The sequence below is a fragment of the Thunnus maccoyii genome, chromosome 15, assembly GCF_910596095.1.
Source record: "Thunnus maccoyii chromosome 15, fThuMac1.1, whole genome shotgun sequence".
NCBI lineage: Eukaryota > Metazoa > Chordata > Actinopteri > Scombriformes > Scombridae > Thunnus > Thunnus maccoyii.
In genome coordinates, this window is record NC_056547.1 from 13939852 (window position 1) to 13961221 (window position 21370).

At 40.2% G+C, this 21370-nt stretch overlaps 2 protein-coding genes and 1 non-coding gene across 3 annotated transcripts; all 3 read left to right on the forward strand.

Moving 5' to 3' along the window:
• The first annotated feature begins 1912 nt into the window (after positions 1-1912).
• On the forward strand, positions 1913-12029 carry LOC121912961 (14-3-3 protein beta/alpha-like). Its single transcript, XM_042435547.1, has 6 exons — positions 1913-2019; positions 4501-4808; positions 7090-7213; positions 8492-8655; positions 9096-9191; positions 10450-12029. The coding sequence occupies exons 2-6, from the start codon at positions 4515-4517 to the stop codon at positions 10522-10524; spliced, it is 753 nt and encodes a 250-aa protein (XP_042291481.1). The 5' UTR covers positions 1913-2019; positions 4501-4514; the 3' UTR covers positions 10525-12029.
• A 1459-nt stretch (positions 12030-13488) lies between these two features.
• LOC121913378 (polyadenylate-binding protein 1A-like) lies at positions 13489-21273 on the forward strand. The gene is made up of 14 exons (XM_042436088.1): positions 13489-14254; positions 15877-16070; positions 17019-17134; positions 17472-17611; positions 17764-17858; positions 17967-18104; positions 18567-18662; positions 18840-19206; positions 19344-19454; positions 19572-19717; positions 19822-19906; positions 20145-20275; positions 20476-20575; positions 20863-21273. The coding sequence occupies exons 1-13, from the start codon at positions 14062-14064 to the stop codon at positions 20566-20568; spliced, it is 1905 nt and encodes a 634-aa protein (XP_042292022.1). The 5' UTR covers positions 13489-14061; the 3' UTR covers positions 20569-20575; positions 20863-21273.
• Positions 18336-18472, forward strand: LOC121913857. Its single transcript, XR_006100387.1, has one exon. It is a non-coding gene; the product is annotated as a small nucleolar RNA SNORA5 (small nucleolar RNA).
• Positions 21274-21370: the final 97 nt, after the last annotated feature.

The following is a 21370-nucleotide window of genomic DNA, read 5'->3' on the forward strand; positions in this document are numbered from 1 at the left end:
AAACATAATTTAATATTAGCAGTGGTGGAATGTAACATAGTACGTTTACTCAAGTACTGCACTTAGGTACAATTTAAAGGTACTTGTACTTTACTTGAGTATTTCAATTTTATGCTACTTTCTACTTTACTACATTTCAGAGGGAAATATTATACTTTTTAGTCCACTACATTAATTTGACAGGTGAAATTTTTACATAAAATTACACATATAAATTACACTGCATTGTTAAAGATTAAACCAGTAGTTCCCAAACTTTTGGCTTGTGAGCTCTTAGGTAAAATTAGTGTGTAGTTGTAGCTCATGTTTCAGATGTTTATGAGTTGTTAGCAGTCCCACCAAAGAGACGTTTTCCCTCTAAACATCTCACATGGTTTAATTTAATTAACTGTTTGAGGCCCAAAGAGTAAAACTCTACAATATTTCCCCCAAAAAATAAAGATTCGAGAAAAGTCGTGAATCACTGGACTAAACTAGCTAACTGTATATAAAGTAGTTCAAACTAGCTCCACATTGAGCAGCTACAACAGTTAAATGCTGCTTACACGTGCTCAGTATTAATTATTTACTTTATTAAATATATTTAATATATCAGTCACTGTGGCTGATTTTCTACAAAACTAGTACTTTTAATACTTTAAGTAAATTTAGCGGATAATACTTCTGTACTTTTATTTAAGTAGGATTTTAAGTGCAGGGCTTTTACTTGTATTGGAGTATTTTGGCATTGCTACTATTAAATAAGTAAAGCATCTGAGTACATCTTCCACCACTTAACATTAGTAATGCTCAATACATTTATTGCATGTCAGTTTGTGTAGGAAAATATAGAGTTGGGCCATTGATCTCTCCAGCAGTATCCCTGTTATATAAGCCTACAAGTGCAATTAAATTGACTGAATCTGAATACTAATGAACTACTGCATTACAGTGTTACCAATTAAGACCTGAGGCACGACACAGTAACGGTTTGTTTTTAAGGTAGTGTCACATATTGAGAGAAAAAAACTCAATTATTATGGTCAAATTCATTAATTGGGATTATTAATTCATGTTGTCTCATCAATATGTAGATAAACTGTATATTGCTGTGTGTGCACGTGTGTGTATGGGGCTCTCACTGAAAACAAAATAATGGCCTTTTTAAAAAAAATTTATTCTACCCTCTCCAAGTCTACCCCCTCCAAGAAATATAGTTTCCATAGCAACCATAAACTACTAGCCTATTCAACTTGTACATTAGTTGTACAGTAGGTAAACATAGACATAATTTTTTGTTTGCCTACCCTACAAGTAGATAAAACATAGTTATGAAGTAACTAGTGGTACTATGTACAAGTAGGTAAACACACTTTACCTACTGTACAAGTAACATAATTACATGTATAGTAGGTAAACATAAAAAAGAAAGAAAATGATCATTCACGCCCCACTTCTTGGTTAATTTATGTTTTCCTTGATTACATAATTTAAAAAATAATTATAATAAAAAGCTAAAACGTGTGATGTGGTTTCATGACCACATTTTAACAGAAATTAGTATCTATTTTTTTAACCCCTCGTCATACTGAAGATAGAACTCAATAACTACATCTCCCATGAGTCTTTGCGGGCGAAGTTTCACAAACGGACGTGGGATGTGCATTGTTTTACATTCATACGAAAGTAAAACTTTGTATTTTTACGGTTAGAATATTTCAGAAAAGTGACATTAAAGAAATAGTTCCGTACGCACTATTTTCTTCCTTTCGAATAAAAAAAATAGATAAACATTTTAAATTGGTTATGAAGTATTCTGTTTAAACACGGGGAAGCTCTTTAAAACTTGAGTTAAGTCGCCTTTTAAAAAAAATTTGCCTCTAAATTTAGTTACCCTAGCAACCCGATTCTGACGTCACCCGTCCCGGTGCGACCCTGCTGCTGTGTCTTTGATTGGAGGGAAACCCCGTGGATGAGCGGGAGAGATCATCAGCTGTGCGGCCGGGAATCAGGAACAACATCGTTTTACGACGCACACAGGTTAGTTCGCATTTATTTACCACCGATGCTCGGTGATATTTTCGATGGGAAATCGTTAAATTGCTCCGTGTGCTTCGTGGACGCTTTTAATCCTGCGCGAATCGCCGCTACCGGGGACTGTGGAGGTGGAAACCAGTGATGCTCCGCTGCTCAGTCATTGTTCGCGGCTCGCTGAATGGGGAAGCGCTGCTGCACTTTAGCGTTTACCCGTCTTATTTCTTTCACTCGCTGTGTTTGAAGGGCAGCTTTCGGGTGTACAAAATCAACATTTGTAAATGGAGCAACCTGAAATTAATACTAAATGCTCACAAAAACCGACATCTCTGGTTAGTTTTCCGGGAAGCGAAAAAGGGCGTTCACTGTGGACTGAACTAAGCTAGGCTCCTTTCATTCCAGCTTAACTGACTCTATTATCAGCTATTATCTGTACTTATGCGGGGTTATTAAAGCGTTTCCACATTAAACACTTTTAAACATTTAAGCCAAATCATCCAGAAAGGCTATTTTCGGGCGGTTTGTGTCCTTGCCTGTGTACGGGCAGGTGTGTGTGTGACGTGAAACTGGGTGGCCGACATTCCTCAGAAGGGTGCAGGTGTCTGCTGCTGGTAGATCTGACTCACTGATCGTGGGATTTTTTTTTTTTTGTAATGCGGGTCTAATAGATTTGGTGTTTCTGGTGTTTAAACAATGCAGCCGGTAAGCCACGATCTGCAAATGAGTTTTATGGTGTTATTGTTCATGCACTGCAATTATCCTCGGATGAAGCAAGGAAAATGTAAAACGTATTTGATAGCTATAGCCTGCAGGGGTCTGATCAGAGAATATCAATACTATACTGATTTGTGTTGCTTATATCAGTCTAAACGCAGCAGACTTTCTGTCCTGCCATTTAAAATCAGTTTGTCTTGAATAGAGCTGCAACGATTAGTCGATTTAATCCATTAGCTATTAAATTAATCCCCAACTAGTCTGATAATCGATTAATCGTTTGGTCTTTAGTCTTCTATGACAGTAAGCTTGAATATCTTTACGTTGTGAACAAAAGATATTTGAGGATGTCATCTCAACAACAGCGATCAACATTTTTCACCATTTTTTGACATTTTATGGACCAAACAATTAATCGAGGAAATAATCAGCAGATTAATTGATAAATTCATCTTTGGCCTAGTATCAAGCCAGTTATTTTTGTTTTTTTTAATTGCGTAACATACAGCTGTCATGATAACTGCAGTGGATCACCTTTGTTTATCATTGCTAAAATGCTAAATTCAAAATTGAGGTATAGTAGAGGTAAATTAGCTGAAATAATATGTTGATTAATCCATAAACAGAAGATTATTTAGAAATAATTGATCAGTAGCAGTATTCAAGCATTCACTGGTTCCAAATGCTCAGATGTATGAATTTCCTGCTATTCTTTGTCATACATGATGGTTCACTGAATTGGACAGTTCGTCATAAAAAACAAACAATTGGAGGATGTCACCTTGGGAAATTGTGATTTATATTCTTTTGATTGATTTTTATGACGTTGACGTTCTGACTTTCAGATTTGAATATCTTTGGGTTTTGGACTGGATTTTGGTTGGACAAATCAAATGTTTTTAACAAATCCCCTTGGATATCATTCGTTATTTCACTGCATTTTATGAACAGAACAACTAATTGAGAATATAATTAGCATATCAATCAATAATTAAAAGGATCATTAATTGCATCCCTAATGTAACTTCCTTATTTTAATATTGTGGCCCTAAAGTGGCTAGAGCAATCAGTCTTCTACAACCACACTCAGTGTTTAATTCATCACGCTATTTCCATTGTAGTATGATTTCTGAAGTAAGACTTCTCTGCACATACAACCACTTTCTCTCATATTTCTAATGACTTAGATTCCAAGTGAATAAAATCATTAGTATAAATCAAGTCTGTGCCAGAGTTCAGATGAGCCAACTTGGTTGAAATCCAAAAAACACCTAAGACAGGCTTACTACTGAAAAATGTTCCCAAGCCTTGTGAGAGACCAAAACACTGCTAGAATTACAGCAGAAAATAATGAAACTGATCGACTAATGTACCAAATGTTTTATGTGGCATGGGATTTTTGTCCATTTACTCAAATTTTCTCCCTGCTGACTCACTGATTTCAGTATATAATGGAGAGTTTTTGAGAGTCAGTACATGCACATGAGAAACCACTTCAGAGATTTCACGTTGCACAGGAAGGACAGGGCGTTTACATGCATTGTGGTTCGTCCTTCGTCCAAGTGAAATAATCATATCCCTCCCCCCTTCCCCATCATGTTGCTCCTCTCTCCTTGTTCCTGCCCTCCCCCAACTCTCTTACTCTCTCTCTCTCCTCTGTCTTCCTAATCCGTCTCCTGTCCCCTTTGTTTTGTCCTTCCTTGGCTCCCTCTCTTCTGTCCTTCCTTCCTTCCCTCCTTCCTTCCTTCCTTCCTTCCTTCCTTCCTTCCGCAGCCCACACAGGAGCCATGGCAGACAAGGAGGAGCAGGTACAGAAAGCCAAACTGGCCGAGCAGGCTGAGCGCTATGATGACATGGCTGCAGCCATGAAGGCCGTCACGGAGGAGGGCTCGGAGCTCAGCAACGAGGAGCGCAACCTGCTCTCTGTTGCCTACAAGAACGTGGTGGGGGCCAGGAGGTCCTCCTGGAGGGTGGTGTCCAGCATGGAGCAGAAGTCCGATGACAGTGGGAAGACCACACTGGCCAAGGAGTACAGAGAGAAGATCGAGAAGGAGCTGAACGACATCTGCAAGGAAGTGCTGGTAAGGAGCAGAGACAGTAGAGAAGGCTGGATTGGTGGAAGGAAAAGCTTGAATCAAGATAGATGGATGGAAAAAAGAATGAGAGGTGCAACACTTAGAGCTGAAACGATTAGTCAACTAATCAATTAGTCGATCACAAGAAAAATAATCAGCAACAATATTAATAATCAATTAATTTTGTCTGTGGTTTTTCAAGCAAAAGACACCAAATATCCTCTTGTTCCTGCTTTTCAAATGGGAGGATTTTCTGATTTTCTCTGTTTTATATCATCATAAACTGAACATTTTGGGGATTTGGACTGTTGGTCGTACAAAAAATGATATTTGAAGACATTATCTTTGGCTCTGGGAAATGAATGGACAGTTTTTCATTACTTTTTAGCATTTTATAGACTTAGCAATTAATTAATTAATGGAAAAAATAATTGGAAGATTGCGTGAGAATGAAAATAATTGTTAGTTGCAGCTTTAGCAACAATAAAGGGAGAAAAATCAGGTGGTGTAGAGGATGTAGCTGCTTTTCTAGTGAGAACTTGAACATCACAACTGAAATAGTCTCTAGTTGAGACAGGAGGTGGGAAGCATGAATTCAAAGAAGATACTCCACTTGGTTATTAAAATGTCAAATGTTTTTATGTGGAAATCCACACAGACAACTATAGTTACAGGGATATCTATACATAGTTATACAGTAGAACCAAGAAGTGATTCTTATTTGAAACCACTTTCAAATATCTTTGCTTGCTGAGTTTTTTTTTTTTTTTCTCTCAATGCCATGTGGCAAAGAAGAAAAATACAGAGCACCACTGCGGCAACTTGTGTTCAGTCCCTGACTGCAGTGCCTCTGGCCTGGCAGAGGATGTATTAAGAGAGCTGGATATGTTGTGGCCACTGGCCAGTCAGCATTGCTGGCTATTTGCCTCAGTGGCAAACCGCAATACTGCAGCAACAAAAAAAAACCCCATGTGGCCCAAAAAGAATTTTTCCTATAGACCGAGATGTCTCTAAATCTGTTGAAAGGGCTTCTCGAACTGTAGACGAGGTCAGTTATTACTTTCTGTTATGAATTTTTAAACTATGAAGGTTTTATGTTTGTTAAACTATTCAGAACCTATAAAAGCTATTTTCATGTGCATGATGTCATCCCAGTGTAAAGTCTCTGGGACAAGCTGAGAAACACTAATGCACATGTGCAAAAATAAACCAGGAAGATAGATGAATAATATTTGCTGGATGAGTAATTTTTTTTTTTCTTCAAATGAATGGGTGCCATCTTTTGGAGTCTGGTTTCCAGTACTTAAATCGATGGGCTGGGATAGTGGGAAGCCAGTGAGGGATCATGACTTTGACATCTACTGGTTGGTTGTGCGACCAACATGAACGGGGTTAGGGTTTTGAGGGGGAACAGCGTAAACCTTCATCCTTCTGTCTCAGCTCCTCCGACAGGTGAAAAGAAGCAGCGGTGTATCAGGGGAGACATATGGCCGTCTACACCCCTCTAACAAAGCAAGAGGGGGCTAATAGACCAGGACTGTAGCATGCGGTGTATCGGACAGCTTAAAAAAATGGAGGAAGAATAAATTTAAGAGTTCAATTCAAATGTGTTAGTCACATCATGAAACTGCTTGTCTAGCTGAATGTTTGGCTTACGTCACAGTTCATTCAACTCACTGTGAAAATCCATCATCTGTGCCGTTGATAATAACTGATATTAAAATGTCTGAGACTAAAGCCTCGTGTCTGAAATCATCATGCAAATGAAGGCTCACTGACCCAACAGATGTTTGAATATTCTGCAGATAGACGTTAGTTGATAACTTGGATACATCCTGACTGTATTCACACATTTACCGCCACCCAAAGAAGGAAACTGGTGCCCTTAAATTACAACTAAGTGATTTTTTTTTTTGCCTTCTTTTTGCTCCACTATCAAGGTTAATCTGTTGGGCTCATTCACTCCCATTCAGAGACAAATTTATGAACAAGAGGCCGTTTGTTCTGCTGACTGTTTCATATTAATTTGTACATGATAGATCTTTAAAAAAAAAAAAAAAAAAAGCTTAAACTGATGCTCTCTGAAATCACACTGCGACACACTCTGTCACTCTGTCAAGAACAGCGAAGATGGCGTTGTCCTAAAAGTATGCTGGCTATTTTGTCACAGGGCTCAGGTTGCACTCTCAGCAGACTGTTGTCAGTGTTGTGTAATTCATAGCTGCAACTATCGGCGCGGTCGAGTTCCACACATTTCAACCCTCGTGTCGCACATCCTTACTTGCAGGACCTGCTCGACAAACATCTGATTCCCAACGCTACGCCTGCTGACAGCAAAGTCTTCTACCTGAAGATGAAGGGAGACTACTTCCGCTACCTGGCTGAAGTGGCCACCGGAGAGGACAAGGAAGGTGAGTGAAACAGACCTCTTTTGTTTCCTGTGACAGTTTTTTTTTTTTTTTTTTTGGTCGTCCTACATCGCTAATAGCCTCTCCATCCATCTCTTGTGCAATCGCTCTCGCAAATCAGAACACACAAGAGGATTATTATACCCAGGATTCATGAGCAGAACGCGAGACACTTCAAACGCATGTAAAAGATGCCTCCCACTGCTAAAAAACACATGCTGCTGATGCTGTGTGATCGGTCCCTTCGTTTCTATGGCAATAGTCTTATTGCACATCTGCTGGAGGATGGGATGAATGTGCGCTGATTAATGGTCCTTAAAACCCTCTTTAGGATGAGGAGACCAGGCTCGCTTCAGGTGTTTGTTTGTGGCCAGAATACTGACACCCAACCGGTCCTTGACCTACAACTGTCAGCCTAAATGCAGGCTAGGGCTGCTGCCACGTTGTCATGGCAACGGGAGCAGCACCAGGGTGTTGGCTGCTGTTGGTTGCCGGGAGGCATTTTTTGAGTATTTCTTCAGTGGCTGTGGCAACCCGAACTGTCTGGATGATGTTTTTTTTTTTTTTCTTTCTTTTTCTTTTTCTCTTTAATTGCTGGTTATCTTGTAGGTCATGTTGTGACTTTCAGCATATTTGCTGTAAAAAAAAAAAAAAAATCTCATAGAATTTTTAGAGAAAAGGTTTTTATTCCCACAGGAAATTCATAATAACCTCCTTTTTAATGTTTTTTTTTTTTTTTTTCACGTTTGCTTGGCCTGTTTGTGAGATATTAGTTCTCCAGTCTGACTTTTGGCTGTTAATAGACACAAAAGTAAAAATCAAATGAGACACTCAAAAGGTTTATCTGAACAAACACCTTTTGGTTTTGAGGATAATTTTTTAAAATTAAATCCTGATTTTGTTCCAACTATTTATTAAAAACCTTAAGTAATTGTGGTTTTATTGTCTTTGCTGTCTGTGGATTACGTTGTTGGAAGAACTTGCTTCAAAGCCTTTTTTATGATGTTTTGTAACATCTTGGTCCAAACCTAAAATGAGTCTTGGTACACAACTTGTTTAGACTGTTTTAAACTAACTCTACTAGATGGTTTGTGCACAGTCAGGCAGGGCCTGGACACATGCTTTTTTAAAAATCTTTTAGTATGTGTAAATCTTGGCATGGGTGCTTGTAATTGTTGTCCTACTCCAAAGCAATTACAAAGTTGTGAACAAACCTCATGAAATCTTACTGCTCCTGCTTGAAATGTCTGCCTCCCACTCGGTCTGTCTTCCTATGTGTAGCCATCATCAACAACTCACAAGAAGCCTACCAGAAGGCCTTGGAAATCAGCTACAACGAAATGCAGCCTACTCATCCCATCCGCCTCGGCCTCGCTCTCAACTTCTCTGTCTTCTACTACGAGATCGTCAACTCGCCTGAGAAGGCCTGCCAACTGGCCAAGACGGTAAGAACACTTCCTCTTCTCACGTCTGGGCTTCTCTTTGAATCGATTTCTCACTGACTCACTTTGCTTCATTCTGGTTTGGTTTGTCTTTTTGTCCTTTTTTTTTTTTTTAAAGGTACTGAAACTCGTGAAAACTATATGCGGTTAAGTTGGTTGTGGTTGTTTGTCAAATGAATATGGAGAAGTTCCTTCAGTTTTTTATGACATACTGCACACTGACCACGCTACTACATTTATACCCAAATCTACGCCTGTCAAGCACAGCACAATTGTACCCTTTTACCCTAAACCCTATCAAGGGCTCCTTGCTGTTGTTTTTTTTTTTTTTTTTTTAATTTATGACAGTATTTATTTAAATCCATCTCATATTGGTGATTTTGCTTTTGGAAACCTTCACACTGGTTTTTAAAAGTAACGATGACTGTCTCTATCTCCTCCAGGCCTTTGACGAAGCCATCGCCATGCTGGACTCCCTCAACAGTGACTCCTACAAAGACAGCACCTTGATCATGCAGCTGCTCCGTGACAATCTGACAGTGAGTGTTTTACCTTCGTCTTCCTGCATGTCAGCTGTAACTCATACTCTCACTATCTGCTTCATTTCTGGTTTCACTGAGATTCACATCACATGTTAAAGTTAACCGAAGCCCCTTTCAGACACGTTGCATAAAGTATGTCAGCCTAATAAGGCCATCTTACTAGGTCGGACCTTTCTGTAAGGCTTCCATCACGGCACAAGTCTGAATTATCATAAATACCACAGCAGCACAAGATTAAATATGCACTGATAGAAACGAAAAGCGTGTCGTATTTTCCTTATTACGAGGACTTTTATTACCCCTCACAGTGGGGCAGAGGAGGTAAACTCCTCTTACAACTGCAATAGTAATCAGACCTGCATTCCCTCTCTATATTTTCAACTTTCAATCATGCCAACACCATGGATGAATTGATAAATCTCCAGAAATGCATGTAAGCAGATAGGAATTAAACAAGAGTTCCAACTTAACAGCTCGTCAATTGACGTTTGTTCACTGTCGAACATTAAATCGGCAAAAGAATGTGCTACCTAATCATGTTAAGTGATGAAATTGATGAGAAAATCTATTATGTATGTAAATGTATATTAGTGCATTCACTGTGAGGGAGCGCACAAGCATTACTTTTCATCTAAGCACTGTTCTCTAGTGTTGCTACTGCTCCCCCTTGTGTACCAGGTGCCAAATAAAAAGGATTATGGCTCTTAATGTAAAAGTCCTGTTATGACTCAGTCAGACATAAGGAATATTTATGTAACACCACCTATGTCTGTCAAAACGTCATCACTTTAAAATGACTTGACTGATTTTGCACTCCTATAACATTGATGGACTCACAATGGACAATTTTCTAAAAAGAAGAATCAAAACCATAGCAGCAGAACCAGAGATATGACTTTATTATGCTATACATTGTTCTCCTTTTCAACTCACTTGCCAATAGTTAGGTCAGATTCATGCTAGTATCTGCTAGTGCAGCCTCGAGCTGCTAGCCTCAAGCAGAGATGAGAAGCGAGGCCACAAAAAGCTTTATAGAGCTTTTTACACATATGCAGTAGCACTCCCTGAGGCTTGTAACCAGACTTTGAAGTGTAACATCAGTGTAGTTTCCATTTTAACAGATAAATGTAGCTAGCAATGTTATGTATTCCATGTCTGACAAGGGCTTAAATATTTGAGATGGAAAGTTTTTTTTTTCCCCCCCCCTTGTGCTTCTGAGTGTGCACTAATACCAGTATCCTGTGCTTTGTCGCAGCTGTGGATGTCAGAAGCCCAGGGTGAGGGCGAGGGAGAGGGAGAGGAGACGGAGCAGGCAGCCGAGAAGAACTGAACTTCAGAGAAAAAAAAAAAAAACAGAACAAAACAAAAAAAAACACACATTTTTTACCTCTCACCAGCCTAAGTTGTGTGCGTGGTTGTGTGTGCACATACATGCACAGATATGTATGTTTACACTCCACTCACAATGTGTAAAGTACAGTATGTGTGTGCAGATACATTGAAGTGTGTGTGTTAATTGTATGAGCACCTCCACAGAGAAAAGAATGGAATAGATCTGTCTTTTTTTGTTTGTTTTTTTTTTTTATTGAACATTACTCATTGTGTGAACCAGTGGATTTTTTTTTGTTTGTTTGTTTTTTGTCCATCGTTTAGTCCTGATGAAATCCCTCCTTTAGATCCAAATCAGCCCCCATGCTCTTTAACCTTGTTCACTGTAGCGAACTGCGGCGGTTGCAGGAAGAAAAAAAAAAAAACAAAAAAACCTCTAACTGTATTTTGATGATTTGTATGTTTTTACTTGAACTGAACATTTACAACCTTTGTGACACTTGGGTCCACAAAACACCTTTGAAGCACGTAAACTGTAAAAGAAAAAAGGTCACAGCAGTCTGAATCCGAGGCTGTCTCTCACAAAATTTTTAGGTTTCATCTGACAATAGCAGTGATCATATAGACGGCAGAATTTTACCTTGGTAAAGATCTATTAACATATTGCTTGTATCCATCCTGCCTTGTCGGTGTCCAGTGTAGCAGGTAGTGTTTTTATGGATGGTACACGTGTCATGGCTCAGTGGGTTCTATGTGCATTCGGGGCGTAGGAAAGGTTTTCTGTATGAATAGCCACTTGCGAAAACTGTAGTCAAACTTTTTTGGTTGATAGTTTTGTTGAGGGGATTACATTCCATTTTAACGACATCTTTTCACTCTCTGTGAAATGTGTGTACAATATAATTTCCTGCAATTTTTCCATACCATACGACAAAGGTATAGACAGCCTAAGAAAAAGTGAACAACTTGATAAAACGGCTCGATACTGTAACTTTTGATATTTTATCTTTTCAGCAGTGCAGAGGATACTTTTTGCCATGTGCTTTTATGTGGCTTTCTACTCTTTTTCTATTCAGGTGTTTTTTGTATTTTCTTTTGTGTATTTTATTCCCTTTGACTCTTGATTTTTGACTCCTGGAATGTATGTGGTTCTCAGTAGTATGGTGTGAGGGTTAGGCGTGCTTCGAAACTGGCAGTTTTTGCTTAGGATTTAGCTTGAACCAGGTGGTTTACAGTAACATTACCTTCCTTGAAAGTACATTGTGAAAAGATGAGCTAAAACAATGCTAAATATAAACTGATTATAAAAGTAACTTGGTAGAGAGCTGCGTTATGACCACTTAGTAGACACAAAGTAGTGCCAGTTTCATATAATTACAGAATCTTGGTTTTAAAGAAAAAAAAAAAAAAAGATGGGATGCAGGATTCAGAATTTGCAAGTTACACTCTGAGTACGTTATTTGGTTATGTGCTTTCATGTAAGTGGAATTAAAACATTAAAATCAAGTGTGCTGTGCTTAATGTGTGTGTTTATTCTCTGTACATGTGCAATGACATTTTGATATGTTAAATATATATAAAGTGGGACAGCTGCTGTCACTGAGAATGTGAAGAAAGGCCATTGTGGACCCCAGCAATGACCAGTTTAAAGCTACAACTTTGTATAATCTATCACATCTAGACTGGTATATGGGACCCAACCTTTGATTTATAACAGAAAGGAAAGTTGTTTACATTGATGTATTGTTACTGAAGCATGACTTCTAAATCTTTTCTGAAACAAAAACTATCTTAACAGCAGTCCTGAGGTGAAATTGACTTCCATCAGCTGAAGAGATGCTTTTATGTTATTTTACTACACTGCTGAAAGACTAGGGGAATGATAAAATGCTATAGCTATATATAAATTGTTATTTCCATTACATCCCTTAATACTGGTGAATTAAAAATGTCAGCACTGCGTAGCAGATCAGATGAGAACCATCTTTTTCACCGACAACACTGCCCTCTGCAGATGGTGATGGCTGTGAAAGGCCATGATGTGTTGCAACTGAATTTATAGTGAGACATTACCAAAAAAAAATCATTCCAGATAATTTAACCTTTAATGTGCATTAGTGGACCAATAAAGATGATCTTGTGCTTCACAGATAACTGTCTCTACATAAACATACAAATTATTTGTCCTACTTTTGGCTGATGAGACCAAATCTAACTATAAACCAAGTCTAACTCATATGAGCAATGACAAGGCACAAATCCTAATCTGTTCCTCAGCCATGCAGATCATGAGCACACTGTTAGCCTAATATTTATGAGCAACAGTAAGTCCCATCACATTACACTGCAGTTTTATGTCAAGGGGTCTGTCTGCAATCATTTGCCGATTTCAGAGGCACTTAAAGCTTTGATCAGTGGTCCTTGAGGAGTGAGTAATGTGGCTCTGTCTTTCATTCTCTCTATGATAGCAGCTGATGAGGCCCTTTAGAGTTAATCAACATAAAGGCTAAGCATTACACTTTGAAAAAATATGGGAAAATTCAATGAGTGCTGTCTTTGTATGTGATGCAATACTGCTGAATGGCCCTACCCTCATCAAATGAGAAATGTCACACGTGTTACAGTAAATGTCAAGGCATGACAAGCCCATGACAGCACTGTAGGCTATATAGTAGTTTGGATGGTTGTCTGATTATTGGCTCATGCTAACAGACATGAAGACGCTAACCAACGCTATACATGACTAATCCAAGTCGTTCCCGTACAGCACCGCTAAACAATTTAGTATTGTTGTCAATACAGTAAGTCAATTTCAGGCTTTAACAATACGTTCTTACAGGATTTCATCATCATGGGGTACAGTGGTGGTTAACGCCCCTTTGTTGACGTTTTTTCAACTATCCTCGAAGATGATTGGTCCATTTCGGTGACGCGCCCACTAGTATATATACCACAGCCTCCCGATGCTTCCTCCCCCTCAACCCCGGCTGTTAGTGCTGTGTGAGTGCGCGTGTGCTCCTGAGCTCGCTCGGCACACATTCTATAAAAAAATAAAAATACAAAAAAAATTTCAAAATATATAAAAAACCAAAAAATCATTTTTTTCTTTTTTGTAACAAGTCGGTGAAGCTGGAGTAGACATTCGAGGACTGGACGGGTAACGTACAAGAACGGGCTGCCTAACGTTAAATTCAACGACACATTTTCAGTCGACGTGTTTTACCGGTTCTGAAGCGAGGCCAAGTAACGTCAGTTTTTCTTTTATCTTTGCGTTGTCACATTTGAATGACAGTTTTAATCACACTAGAAGTCGACATTGTGTCATTTTAATATAGTCATCCTCTAAATTATTGCCGAAATCATTGTAACTGACAAGCCCAACGGTTGCTAACGTTTAACATCAGCATTCTGCCCCGAGCTGACGTGACGCCAGCGGCCGTTAGAGAACCCAGCGTTTGTACAGCAGTAGAAAACTTTTTTTCGTTGAGAACATTCAGCGTCGTCCCAGTACTTTGCTAGCCTCCACAGCCGACGAAAAATGAACCCCAGTGCTCCCAGTTACCCCATGGCCTCCCTGTACGTCGGAGACCTGCATCAAGATGTGACCGAGGCCATGCTGTACGAGAAATTCAGCCCAGCCGGAGCTATCTTGTCGATCCGGGTCTGTAGGGACATGATCACCCGGCGTTCCCTTGGATACGCCTATGTCAACTTCCAACAGCCAGCGGACGGTAAGTAATTTTGTGAAAATACCGGCTTTAAAGGATAAAAAAAACACATGTCTACATTAAAATGACAGTCGGTGACAACAAGTGTGAGTTAGCCTTTTTCCACTACACGTGACTGCGGCCGACATATTGTCGGTAGGGTCTCCTCATTTGAACCTCCCAGCGGTGGCGTAGCGTTAGCTGAAAAAGCACCACGTCCGCCCAGCCCAGCCCTGCCCACCCCAGTAATGTAGCAGTGGACACTCAATACTCAATGCATCTTTATCTCTGCTCTGTCAAGACAACACCCCAACTGTTCAGCCTAGCCAAGTATTGTCAAAAAAGTTAAATTAAACGCCCCCCCTCCCCAGAGTGTTTACCAGTCAGCTTTGTTGTGACATGAACATCAATTTATTTCCTTTACTGTTAGGAAATAACTTGTCAGTTATTGATTGTATGTGTCAGGTTTCCAAACCCCAGAAGCCACATATTCCACCCTCTGCAAAAAAAAAAAAAAATGTTCTGCATTCCAGTGATAAGAGCACAGGTCTGCATTTTGCTTTGGGTGTGTGTCAGTGTTTTTACTGAGATATATTCTGTTGAGGCTTTCCCACTAATAGCCTCTTATATGTCCGTTATAAGGGGTGGTATTGGTATATAACATGATAACATTTCCCAAAACTCAATTCAGAAATGGTTTATGAAATATTACTAGGCAGGGTCTGGGTTAATGTCTTTTATCAAGGGAGCTTAATGAAAAAACTTCATCGCATTGATGTACAGAAATCCAGTAATACCATAAAGCAATGGTGGCCTAACATTACCAGAGATATTAAAGAGATAGCTTCCATGGTTTAAACAGTATGGCAAAATCTCTAATGGGGGACACATTTCTATTGTCTCACATATACAAATATTAATATTTTATAGTTGTCTTAGTCCTCTATGGTAGTAAACTTAATAATTTGGGTATGTTATAAGAAAAACAAGAGATATGAATCATCAACTTTGATTCTGGGAATTTGTGATGGACATTTTCTGACATTTTATCGACTCACTTGTGAAGGAAAATAATTACCTGATTAATTGGTAATGAAAAAAGTGTATAATGTTGCCCTAGGTAATACATTTAAAGTAAGGTTATCTCCAATTTATCTATAGTACAATGATGTTTTAGCTTCATAAAACTGCCACTATGAAAGGCCCTATTGTAAAGTGCTCAAATTGTTGGTCTGAATCGGTACTTTTGACTAGAAGGTCCTCTTTAGAAACTTAAGACCAGGGGAAGTAGATAATGCAGTATCACCTACTGTCAAACTGCCCAGGAGCAAAGAGATGAAAGAAAATTGACACCTGGAGGACTAACAGATGTAAATATGCTTAACCACCACGACAGCATGGACAGTGGATCTTCTTTTTCATTAGAAATGGCCTGGGGGGAAAACCTGAAGATCCAGTTCAGTTTCCCATCAGCCCTCTAACACTAGAAACCCCCTGAAGACTAATGACCCCACCTTTAACACTGCTGTCTTATCAACAGCTCACACACACACACTCACACACACACAATAGATGTATAATCCACCAAACAGCACTTTAACTTAAATAAATAACCCTAACCCCTGCTCCTGTTTTCCTCCACTCAGCCGAGCGCGCTCTGGACACCATGAACTTTGACGTGATCAAGGGGCGGCCTGTGCGCATCATGTGGTCACAGCGGGATCCCTCACTGAGAAAGAGCGGCGTGGGAAATATCTTCATCAAGAACCTTGACAAGTCCATCGACAACAAGGCCCTGTACGACACTTTCTCTGCTTTTGGCAACATCCTGTCATGCAAGGTAAAAGACTTGTGGTCATCTCCACCTTGTTTTATCTCACCTCAGCCATCAGTAGCCCCTTTTAGACAGAGACTCTGCAATATTGCCGTAAAGAAGACCCGTCAGCATGCCGGCTTTGCTTTTTTACACTGAACCAAACAAAGCTGGCATAATGCCGCCCCAGTGTGTGATTATTAGATAGCATGCCGGCGCTCTGGAATTAGAGGCGTGACATGTAACACAACAGCGTCAGCATAATGTGTGTCGTCCCACCATGCCGTCTGCCCCTTTCACAAAGACGTTGATCTGACAATGTGACTACCTCCGCTGCCGGCTTAATGGTGGAAAAGCAATGCCGCCTCATTCCGTGTTCATACATTTTACACCGGACGGTGAGGCGGAATAATGGTGCTGCCTTGAACAAACTGTGTAAAAGAGGCTACTGTTGAGGTGGAGTATTGCATTGTGAGTGTAGGCATAATTTGCATACGTGTGCCTTGTAAATGTCTTCCTATCGTTTGAACTATAGAGATGTGCAAGACCTGCTCCCCAACTAACAAAGACACTAGATGAAATAAGTAACAGATCAGAGATTGGCTTTGTTGCTGCAGACATTACATCTGGAATAAACGTGGGAATGTACAAATAAGTGGAAGGATTTTGGGGGAAGGGTGGGGGGGGAAGGTCCCTACTACAGAAGAAGGATTTGTGCCCTTAAACCAAACAATTAATTTGTGTTCAAATTAAATTAGGAATATCAACCTTAAACTACAGTGTGTTACAGAGCAATTCTGAAACAGATTATATTCATGGGCAGAAATGGGGTTTTGGATTTTTAACTGAAGCACAGTCCCAACCAAAGTAACAAAAACATGATCTAACACACAGTTCAGGTTTCTGTACTGCTGCTGCATGTGTATGTGTGTGTGTGTGTGGTTTAAGTGCAGCATGGGTTTTCTTTCCTCTAAGGTGGTTTGTGACGAGAATGGCTCTAAGGGCTACGGCTTTGTGCATTTTGAGACTCAAGAAGCAGCCGAGCGAGCCATTGAGAAAATGAATGGCATGCTGCTCAATGACCGAAAAGTGTAAGTGAATGTTTTAAATGGCTTTAAATTGTTGAAGTGCTACTAATCTGTGAAATTAAAAAAAAAAACTCAAATGACTGATTGTCCTTGTTCAAATAATTTTGCAATGATACTTTCAGCAGATTCAGTCACTTTGAAATGATCATCTGTTGCAATTTAAGATCATCTTATTGTGTGCATAACTAATTTATTCCACAGTATGAATTAATTAATTAACAATTGGTTTTCCAGTTATGATAAACAAAGTTGTGATGAGCAAAAACATTTTTTTAGTTTTTCTTTTATTTGCAGTTTAGGTATAATGATAAAATTTTGCTTAATGTCCATTTCAATGCAGATTTGTGGGTCGCTTCAAATCTCGCAAAGAGCGCGAGGCTGAGCTGGGTGCCCGAGCCAAGGAGTTTACAAATGTCTACATTAAAAACTTTGGTGATGACATGGATGATGAGAAGCTGCGGGAACTCTTCAGTAAATACGGTCAGTCTGGGTTTCTGTATTTCAATATTTCTTTCAAATGACCCGATTCTCAATCTGCACCTGTGCTTGTTTATATAGTGATTTGATCCTCTGAAGTAAAACATTATGCTGCAAAATATATTCACTCAAGGATATATCTCTCTGTTGCCTAGGAAACGCCATGAGTATCCGTGTCATGACAGATGACAGCGGAAAGTCTCGAGGCTTCGGTTTTGTCAGCTTTGAGAGGCACGAGGACGCTCAGAAGGTGAAGGCTGAACCAGCAAGATCTAATCATTTACCAGTGACCACAGGGAAATGTCCACCATTTCCTGCCTCTGAGCTTACTTTTGTTGTTTTTTTGTTTTTTTTACAGGCAGTGGATGAGATGAATGGGAAGGAGATGAACGGTAAGCTGATCTATGTCGGCCGTGCCCAGAAGAAGGTGGAGCGACAGACAGAGCTCAAGCGCAAATTTGAGCAAATGAAACAAGACCGCATGACTCGCTACCAGGTCCATTCTAGCACAAATTCACAAAAACTCCACAAATAATAATAATAATAATACAACATAGTACAATATCAAAATACTACAACTTACAGTATATTGACAGTTCAGAAGTCTTGTGCTGTTTTTAGGCTGCAGTGCCTTGTAGTGAAACATTATAGTTTGACTACCCTTTTCACAAAGTTCCTGATCACTCTCAGTCTAATGAGCAACGTCTGGTCAGGCATATTGAATGAATGCAGCTTTGTCAAATTCAGTGCTCCCTCCTTAGTAGGTTGCACTGGCCAAAATGGCTGCAACAGTGACTCTGTAGTTCATGGGCCTCACATTTCTTCACCATGGAGTCTGGGGATAAATATGTACTACAGACAAATCCATTAAATGAACAATAAAGGGACATTTTTATGTGATATTTTCAAATGAAAACCCAGAAGTTTACATTACTTTTGTCTTTTTATTTATTTTCAGGGTGTCAATTTGTACGTGAAGAACCTTGATGATGGAATTGACGATGAACGCCTGAGAAAGGAGTTCTCGCCATTCGGCACCATAACCAGTGCGAAGGTAGTACCTCAACTGTTTACTTACCTTACTGTAATTAATTAATAAATGGCTAATAAACTGCATTCATTTACTGGTACTGATGCTCTTTAGCTGTATATATACTCTGCACTATAGTACTTGTAGTATTATTAATTCATTTAATTAATTCATTCAGTCATTTGACTCTCTCTCGCTCAGGTGATGATGGAAGGCGGGCGCAGCAAAGGCTTTGGCTTCGTCTGCTTCTCGTCACCAGAAGAGGCCACCAAAGCGGTGACAGAAATGAATGGACGCATTGTAGCCACCAAGCCATTGTATGTGGCCCTGGCCCAGAGAAAGGAAGAGCGTCAAGCCCACCTGACCAACCAGTACATGCAGCGTATGGCCAGTGTGCGTGCAGTACCGAACCCTGTCATCAATCCTTACCAGCCAGCGCCGCCCTCTGGCTACTTCATGGCAGCCATTCCTCAGGCCCAGAACCGTGCTGCTTACTACCCAGCTGCTGGCCAGATGGCTCAGCTCCGCCCGAGCCCACGCTGGACCACAGGAGGTGTGCGGCCACAACGTGAGTATCTCACCTCTCTCAAATATTTACTTTAACTGATTTAATTCAATATTTACTTTTAAAAGCACATTAAGACACAGTGGAAACAACTTGTTTATACATGAAACTGTTATGTTTGTGTGTGTGTGTGTGCACAGACTTCCAGAACATGCCAGGTGCCATGCGTCCCTCAGCACCACGCCCTCAGACCTTCGGTGCCATGCGGCCCGCCTCCCAGGTGCCCCGCATGATGTCCACCCAGCGTGTCGGTCAGTCATCTTCACACAATTAATAGTCAGTCTAAGTTCACAGAAAATACAGTCAAACTGTGTGACTGCTACTTATGTGTCTTGATGTTTCTGTCCTACTGTTGTCTCATCTTGCAGCTGCTCAGACTATGGGCCCCCGACCAGCCTCCGCAGCCGCCGCCGCAGCCGCTCCAGTGCGCGGAGTCCCTCAGTACAAATATGCCGCAGGAGTCCGCAACCCCCAGCAGCACATGAACACTCAGCCACAGGTCAACATGCAGCAGGTAGGAGTGTCACACATCTGTTCAGCCAAAACATGCTGACCTCATCTGGGGGGGGAAAAAAAGTTTTGACAATGACTTTTCTTTTATTGTTTCCTCTCTCTCAGCCTGCTGTCCATGTTCAGGGACAAGAGCCTCTGACTGCTTCCATGCTGGCCGCAGCTCCACCACAGGAACAGAAGCAGATGCTGGGTAAGGTTCAGCAACAGCTCTGCGTTACCACATTCACTGTGTTGACAATAGCATTTCAACTTGAGACTTTTTCTGGTGGGAGTGATAACACAACTATCAACTGTACCTTGCGTATACTGTATATGACATTGGGTATTTAAATGCTTGATTTACCCAGCAAATATAGTTTTAGCATTTGACCTTTTGGGAGTGTTAATAACATCCTCTCATAAAACATCTGTTTCTGTCCATCCGCTAGGTGAGCGTCTGTTTCCACTGATCCAGAACATGCACCCGAGCCTGGCAGGGAAGATCACCGGCATGCTGCTGGAGATTGACAACTCAGAGTTGCTCCACATGCTGGAGTCCCCCGAGTCTCTCCGCTCGAAGGTCAGTACCTGAGTACATTAATATTGACAAAGTCCCCTCGGTTTTCTCTGAAGAGTTCACCAGGACTTCATATAAAAAGAACAGAGAGAGGAAAAACATTTCTATCATCAACAGCGGAGGATGTGAATGTAAAGGATGTGATTTATTTTTAAGACCGGAAAGGTGGTAGTGTGGCTAACATTGAACTATTTTCTTTGTAGGTGGATGAGGCGGTGGCTGTGCTTCAGGCCCACCAGGCCAAGGAGGCCGCCCAGAAGACTGTGACAAATTCAGCTGGTGTCCCAAGTGTCTGAATCCAAGGTATGACTAGTTCTTTAGAGCTGCTTTAACAAGGAGAAGACAGTGTTGAGCTCACAGTAGAGATCTTCATGATGACCTTTCTTTGTACTTTTGAACGCCACAGTCAACTTGTGCAGCAAACTCATTCACATCCCTCATCTTTCCGATTGTGGTCTCAGTTTACAATAAGGCTGGTGTTTCGGAGCAGAAGTGCTGGTTTTGGTTGATGGTGGAATGTGAATTTTATATCGCTTGCAAATTGCGCAGAAAATCATATGACTGATCATATTTTTATGTTGTTTTTGCAGGAAGGGGGAACCTTGTGACTAGCTTCACCGATGGAGAAAAAGAATTTAACAGTGAAAAAGTGAAAATACACAAAACAAAGTAAAAAGAAGTCAAATAATATATTAAAAAAAAAAACAAAACAATGGAAACAAGTCTCCAGCCAGGCTTTTAATGAACAGAAACACCGGGCCTGGTTTGCTGAGTTAAAAAGAGAAAACCCACAAAAAAAGAGAAAAAGTTAAAATAAAAAATGATCCATTTATGAGGGGTTTTAGAGGAGAATTCTGTGACAAAATACGATTGAAAGCATTCCTTTCTGCCATTTTATCCCTTTTAATGTTTGAATGTTTGGGCTGTAAAAGTACAGGGACAGCCTGCTATTGTGAAATTTCCCTTGACCTTTGCTTGCTTGAATAAAACTTATAAAATAACTATGTGTCTGTTGTTGGCTGGTAGAGAAATGACAAGATTTTTCCTATCACTCTCATACCAATTTGATTGTGGTAAGAATTATAATTTCCCTTTTTA